At 44.6% G+C, this 7814-nt stretch overlaps 1 protein-coding gene across 1 annotated transcript; it reads right to left on the reverse strand.

Annotated features, from left to right (window-relative positions):
- Nucleotides 1-642: 642 nt before the first annotated feature.
- LOC119654136 (maltase 2-like) lies at nucleotides 643-1485 on the reverse strand. Its single transcript, XM_038059299.1, has 3 exons — nucleotides 1344-1485; nucleotides 940-1283; nucleotides 643-747 (listed from the first exon to the last, which is right to left on the reverse strand). The coding sequence occupies exons 1-3, from the start codon at nucleotides 1483-1485 to the stop codon at nucleotides 643-645; spliced, it is 591 nt and encodes a 196-aa protein (XP_037915227.1).
- Nucleotides 1486-7814: the final 6329 nt, after the last annotated feature.

Consider the following 7814-nt stretch of genomic DNA (forward strand, 5'->3'; position numbering starts at 1 on the left):
ATCTATTTTTTAACACTATCGATCTAACGAGTGTTCTATTAGAGCGTCAGTGTGGACTTCGGTGAGTTCGTTTTAAAGTCAATGCAACAGCAATGTTCCTGGATAGGGCTCGGAATACGATTGGCATTCATAAGTGTAACTAGCCTCTGGGTTGATAAGTTCGAGGTCGTCTGAAAGTCTATTAGTACATATTTGAAGGTAATATCTGACACCAAGCTCTGCTCCAAGCGCACATCAATTTTGCGAAAAATAAGGAATCCACAGGTCTTCAGGCGAACGACATGGGATAGAACAGTACAAGAGATGACAGTAACGGTGTAACAGCTTCGAATATTTCCGCTGAGCTTAGACAGTGCTCATTCATATTGAAAAATGGGTCGAGCGAAAACACGGTGAAATAACATGACCTGGCCTACCAGAGTCAAATAAAGAAATGGTTATAGAAAATATTAGTTTCGCTGGACGAATTTTTGAATTTTGCCACTACACCTGACAACCAGGCGCACATTATTTTCGATTGTAATTTGGTGTTTTCGCTCATGGAGGGGCGAAGGAGGTTAAGCAAGTCCTTCATCTTGGACTTCAGGACCCACAACTTCCTAGAGAAGACGCTGGATTGAATCGTAGTAAATACCACAATTGCTATGATCTAAAATAAGCTACAGCAATTGGGATTAGCTCAGAAAGCTCATCAGACTTGTAATCTCTAAAACCTCCAATAATAATACGAATATCTGAATCCAATGACTGGACAGTAGTTGATTAGTAGAAAATATTTGCACATTTACACGTTACATATAGAAGGAGGTATCCTTGGGGAGCATTAACAAGAAAAATGAAAGTAGGCCTTTGTTCACAATGTAAAGAAATTAAGTTATTATATATTGGATGACTTTTGAAAAAAAGGATACTCAAGTCGCTATTTTAAAAATTACTCACCCAATTATTTGGAGGAAGTCGGTTGGATGAGTTCTTAGGATCCGGATAACCATCATGCCATATATAGAAATCCTCGTATCCTTTAACTCGATTCACAGATTTTTGGAACCATTCATGCAGATCACTTGTATGGTTGGGAACTAAATCCATTATCAACTTAATTCCAAGCTCCTTTGCCCTTTTCAGAAGCGCCTCAAAGTCAGCCATAGTTCCGTATTCTGGTTGAATGGCTTTAAAGTCAGAAATGTCATATCCGAAATCCTTCATTGGTGACTTATATATTGGAGAGAGCCATGCTGCCGTCATGCCTATATCCTTCAAGTGGGGAAGTTTCTCTCGGATTCCTAGAATATAAAAAAAAATTGAATTGAGGGATTACTTGAAGCTTATTTGACCAAGCTTACCATTGAGGTCCCCAATACCATCACCATTTGAATCTTTAAATGATCGAGGATAAATCTGGTAGAATTGTCCTGTTTGCCACCAGTCACTTTGAGAAAAAATCGGAGAGACCCAGAGGGCCGACAATAGTAGTAATAACTTCATTTTCTTGGGGGAATTGGAGCGGAATATCACCAGTGTCCATTTTATAAAGGTTTCTTTATCTGTACCTGTTAACGAAGCACACTTTTATGCTGTAAACAAGGTGATTCAAAATGGAGAACTAGGCAAACAACCAACAATCGAGAAGTACAACTGACGTTACCGGATAAATGTTTACAATATAATTTCCTCTATCAGTAAGTATTGGAATTTCAAGGTTTTTTGTTTTAAGTAAATGTTGAGCGCGCTACGTCACCAGAAAATATGTTGAGGTTCATTCATAACATGATAATAATTACGTAAACTTCACTTTTGAGAGCTTGGAAAACAAAATGGTTGAGTTTACTTTCAACAATATTTGATTATTCTAAACAAATTAAATGTGGGAAAAAATTGAGATTAAATGAAATTAAATCCCTTCTAAAGCTTGGTGGCACCCTCCAGCTGTCAAAATTGGTGTACCGACCTTTTTAATTCATACGTTAGAAAGAGGATTTGCAGTCGGTAGCAAAAGTCTGCATTTTCTTCACCATGGAAGAGCCAAAAGCTGGTATTGGTGCCTAAAGTTGGTAAACTCCCATACAAGCCATTCTCCTTTGACTTCTATGTTAGTATTGTCTACAGTATCATAGATGCCTTCCAATTGTTCAGGCCCAGAGAAGGCGTCAATAGTTATGCCTCAAATTGGTTGCTGGCTTAGCCACTAACGCAATGCATTGAAGGGGTAGTACCAACAAATATTGCATGCACCAGACATGAAAAATGCGTTTACTTCGGAAAAATTCTACCTAATACTATGATTGGTATTACTAGTTATTCCGTTGCTATTTTCAACAATTACTTAGAAGAAAGAAGGCTCTAATACGTCATCGGGGCGTGTTCTATCTTCGGGATTGAAAGGGCAAGTCTTAATTATTTCAAAGCTATCATTACTTTCACGGATCCATTCTCAGAGCGTACTCAATTGAAAAATCTGAAAAAAGATCAGGCACCTGCTGCTATTTAGGCCCCCTTCCCCCCGGCGATTGCTACCTCCAGTAGGAAGTGTGCAGCGGTAGTCTTCGATGAGGAAGAATCCTTGGCGAATTACCCGAGTGATGTTTTAGGCAACGATCAGTCTGGAGTTGCCTTTACTACCCTGGGTTAAAAGGTCATGGAGCTGCGTCAATTCATGAAGTGGACCAGGCGCCTCAAGTAATGCCTGTTCAAAATACAAAAGGGGAGAAACCAGGGAAGAGACTGCGCAAAAACCTGAGCTACTGAACAAGCCAACAAACCCCGAAAAGAAAAAAGGATTCAACGCTCAAAAAGGCAGAGCAGACGAAGACTACGACTGAAGCTGTCAGCAAGACTGTTGCAGCTGCGACCTCGAGAAAAGAGAACGGACCTTCAAAAGTGATTTCGGAAGCCTCGCGGAAAGTGGAATCGGGGAAAAGAAACAATTGGAGGAAGATAAGACCGGAGGTGATTATCATTTCCAAACGTAGAGTCATATGCTGACAGTCTCAGGAGAGTCAACACAGACCCCGAACTCACCAACTTGTTAACCGAATTAGATCGCCATAGACGGGATATCATATGTTGGAGCTCAAGACATCCAAAGCCTTAACTACGGACAAATTCTTGGGTCAAATCGGAAAGTCGCTAGGACAGGAAGCCGACCTAAGGGCTAGTAGATCGGAAATTATTATAATCTGCAAAGATATAGACGGAATCACCACGAAGGAGGAGGTTCGCGAAGCTTTGGAGAAGTAGTTCGATCTTGTCGGACTACAAGAGTCAGCAGTGAAAACACTGATCAAAACCTACGGGGGAACCGCCCTCATTAGCTTATCAGTAGAGATAGCACTCAAACTTTTAGCAGCAGCAAGAGTGAGATTAGGCTGGGTTAGGGAGCTGGTGGCGTTGAACCAATGATTTAGATGCCTTTGCTTCGGTCACATTGCTACAAATCAACCTCAACTACTGCGAGGCGACGTAGGATCCACTCTTAAAAACCGTCGGCGAGAAAAATATCCATGTGGCCATAATTAGTGAGCCATATCGAAACTACAATGGTCATATTTGGGTCAAAGACCAAACGGGCCAAGCAGCGCTATGGGCTTGTGGAGAACAAGCCTGCGAGAGAAACAATGGAGCACCCGGAAGGGGGCTTCATCAGAGCCAAGACGAAAGGTGTCCACATCTACAGTTGCTATTCTCTACCCAACGCTCTGGTTTTCGATGCAAGAGGACATTGGCCGCCTATAATAGCAGGCGACTTTAATGCGCGCGCTCTTGAATGGGTCAGCCGGGCACTTAATGTGGAGGGACGTGTTTACCTGGAAGCATTCGCGAAGCTAGACGTGGTACTGGCGAATGTTCGGTCCTGTTACACTTTCCAGGGAAGGAGCTGGGGGCCTATATTGGACCTGATATACGTGAGTCCCACTTTAGCCAGTAGAATCACTTGGCATGTCAGTGAGGACTCTACTCACAGCGACCACCAGGCAATCTGCATTAGAATCAAGGGCGGATCAATTTCGAAAAAGAGTTCTTGCAGAACGCCGGATGGTATGTTCGGCTAAAGGGCGAAAGCTTATGAGGAGGACATGTTTTCCGCCGCGCTCAAACCCGGCATATCCCTGAATAGTACGGCTAGAAAAAAAGCCACTCAAATCACCCGATGGGTGACAGAAGCTTGCGATGCTAATACGACCAGAAAGCAATCGCCTGCTGGCCTTCAGTAGGCAACCCAACTAATGGTAGAACAACGAAATCGCAAGCTTTCCGTTTCTGGGCAAAGATGCTTTGCCTGAGTGTTAAGGGGAAGCCCGGTGGCGACGGCCGAGAGGAAGCACACAGGCAACTGCGTGGTCACCTAAAAGAGTCCATTCGGAGGAGCAAAAAGACCTGCTTCAAACAGTTGGTGATCATGCTGACGTAAACAGGGTGGTAATGGAAAGGCTGCGAAGATCACCCGTATGCGCCTCCTGAAACAGATTGTTACCACTCTGTTCCCTCACCACGAAAATAGGGCAAAGCAAATGGTTGTCCAGCTAAATGAGGCAGTAACTGTGGAAGGGCTGCGGGAAATATGTGGTAGGATCGGTGACAACAAGACCCTAGGTTTGGATGGTATCACAAACCGAACTTTGAAACTGGCAATGAAGACTAGTCCGGAACTTTTCGCTAACACCTTCGAGGCGTGCCTAAAAGAAGGAATATTCCCTATCCTTTAGAAAAAGGAAAAGCTGGTGTTGCTTCTGAAACCTGGTAAGCCACTTAGAAACCCAGCATCGTATCGTCCTATCTACCAGGTTTATAGAATGAAGAGGATGAAGGAGAGAGTCTTCTACAGACTCCTATCTATCATCGTAATCAGCTATGGTTTGCCGGAACGCCAGACTGGTTTCCGACGTGCCCACGATACGGTGGACGCAATAAACATGGTGGTAAAGCTGATAACAGGTGCGCTGGTTTCTGGCCGCGGTTGTGCGGTATTGGCGCTGGATGCCAAAAATGCATTCAACTCCGCGAACTGGAACAGAATTAAATGGGCGTTGGCTGACATAGGTGCCCCCGGGTATTTAGCAAATTTGGTGGAAAACTACCTCTCAGAGAGGCGTCTCTCTTACGGGACGGATGGGGGCCCCAAAGAGTACATTGTCACAGCCGGGGTACCACAGGGATCGGTACTTGGTCCCCTATTGTGGAATATCATGTATAATGGGGTGCTTGCTCTTCCCGTCCCAGAGGGGACTACAATTGTCGGCTTTGCTGATGACCTAGCTGTGGTTGTCACAGCCAAACACCCAGAAGACGTGGAGGTCTACGCAACGGAAACAGTAAGAGCGGTAAAATCCTGGCCAGAAAGAGCTGGGCTGACCTTGGCGGACGCAAAAATCGAAGCAGGCTTAATAACCAACCGCAGGAAAAATAACACTGTGAAGGTGGAAGTCGGTGGATATACGGTCGTATCAAAGCCGGCTATCAAATACCTGGGGTTGATAATTGACACCAAATTGAGCTTCAAGGAACGCCTAGAATATGCATGTCAAAAGGCAGCCACAGAAGCACTTGCAGAAATGTTGTTGTTGGAAGCAGGTGAATTCGGTTTACAGATCGATGGCGTTGAGGGTTTGCAGTACTTTTTGAACCACATCGATGTCGACATTTTGGCGAATGAAATGAGTGTCCTGTACCATTCACGAGGTATCGAGGGGGGGGGGGGCACACAGAGCGTAGAAATGCGGCAAGGTCAGAGTCGCATGAACTCTGGCAACGCAGATGAGGCGAATCTACGAAGGGTCGGTGGACACACAGGCTCATTCCCAACATTAAGGTGTGGCTTGAGCGAAAACATGGGGAGAGCAACTACCACATTAACCGGCTCTTCAAGGGACACGGTGGTTGCTACAGGCAGTATCTGCCACCGCATTCGGAAAATCATCCCGGAGGATCCGGAGCGTGTGATTTTTCATTGCCCAAGATGTGCAATATAGAGGAGGAACCTGAGCCATGTGTTGGACAGGAGCATGAGCCCAGAGCACTTAGTTGCCGAGATGCTGAGGTCCGAGGAGAACTGACTTATGGTTTGCTTGGCAATCGTGCAAATACAGTAACAAAGAAGGAGGAAAGCCGAAAAGAGGAGAAGGACACAGCTGACTGCATGGAAGTGTGCGTGAAACTTTACGTAACTTCGGTGAACAAATAACCAATCAACATATCGACAAAAGACTGAAGGTTGATGTCGACAAAAGTCTGAATGTTGATGTCGGCAAACATTTTGTATTTAAACGGCATGGGGAATTTTTTGAGGGAACTTTTTCGTTGGTACTTGCCCTGAATAAGCGATATGACATCAGAAACAGTCGCTTGACAATTTCGAGCGCTTTTCTTTTGTAGAGCCTTAACACTAAGTTGTGGACGTAATTTACTTACCTCTTTCAGGGAAGTACCTCCACCTACACATCGGGTGATGATGACGAAGTACCCAATGTTAAAGCTCATTAATTGTAATTATTCGGTGACTATACTTTTGTCTTTTAGGAACGATGCTATATTGAAGAACGGAATTATCGTTCTTTGAAAAACGACAACAGAGCCTATTTCAGCTTACAAAAACTGTTCCGCTCGAAACGTCAAAGGGTCAAAGGTATTACAAGATCTGATCTTGACAGTTCTTAGGTTTTCCTCGGAGACTTGGGCTCTTAGCAAGAAAAATGGCGAACTCTTGGGCGCGATCGAAACAAGAATCCACCGAAGAATGTTCGGCCCACCATATGAGGATGGACGATTCCGTGGCCTACATTAAGGAGAAATCTATGAGCGATACCATGACCGTCAAGTTGGGGATAAAATTCGGCTCAATAGGTTACGGTGGGCAGGTCACTTAATCCGTATGGATGAGAATGACCCAGCCCGTGAAGTCTATAAGGGCAATATCTATTGTAGAAAAAGAAGAGGAGGCAGGCCCTGCCTCAGATGGAGCGATGGCATATGCCAGGACGCCAGACAGCTTTTAGGGATACTGGGTTGGCAGCCCTCGGCGCGAAACCGGTATGTCTGCAGTTCCTTATTAAGGCAGGCCTAGACCGGATACCGCTTGTTGCACCGTTGATGATGATGATGAAGAAAGGTGGAAATTTCTTAGGCTTATGCTATTTGCCAACGGACCATGTATACTGGTAAACTTTTCGCAACATAAATTCTGCACCGTATCCAGACCAGGAAATCGTCAGTTCTCCAAGTTATTTATGGTTAGTCGAACCTCCTTTTCGGTAACATCTGCAGTATGCTTGCCCGGCATAGTGGCATTGGTATGACGGGTGGGATTCGTTGAGAGATCTGAAAATGCTTCCTTGATTGCTCGTGTACATTGCATTTTGAAAATATTTGGAGTGGCTTTTGCCGCATCGTCGTAACCAACTTTATGCGGCAGAAAGTTTCTGCTTTAGTGCATCTATAATTTCAGCTAAAGATGTCTCATTGGGGATGCATGGCATTGTTCCAATAAACCCTTTGTACTCTCTTTTTCACCCGTCTGCTGGGACCGTCAGCGCTGATTTGAGCCAGCAATGCAATGTCTTGCCACAATGAGTCATGCCGCTACTCTACATGATTTTTCCATAGTGGATCCCTTCGGTCGCTTGAACCGAAATATGAAAGAGAGTCTTCTGAGCGTGCAACCTAACAGCCGCAACTGTACCAAAACAACCAAGTGACTCTAGTTGGAGTAGCGACGAAGTCTCATCATTGATTTGAAAGATAATTTTTGGAGTTGCTGGAGATGCATAAAGCCTGGGAATGCTTGGTTCATGCAAAGGATCCATTTCCGAGAATGCATGTTC

This window comes from Hermetia illucens, chromosome 4 (genome assembly GCF_905115235.1).
Source record: "Hermetia illucens chromosome 4, iHerIll2.2.curated.20191125, whole genome shotgun sequence".
Lineage (NCBI taxonomy): Eukaryota > Metazoa > Arthropoda > Insecta > Diptera > Stratiomyidae > Hermetia > Hermetia illucens.

Bases quoted from the DNA above. Each gene is read 5' to 3' on its own strand.
- LOC119654136 (XM_038059299.1), bottom strand. From the start codon at position 1,485: ATGAAGTTATTACTACTATTGTCGGCCCTCTGGGTCTCTCCGATTTTT. The intron at 1,284-1,343 runs GTAAGCTTGGTC...TTTATATTCTAG, and splicing joins TGGTATTGGGGACCTCAATG to GAATCCGAGAGAAACTTCCC. The intron at 748-939 runs GTGAGTAATTTT...ACTACTGTCCAG, and splicing joins GACTTCCTCCAAATAATTGG to TCATTGGATTCAGATATTCG.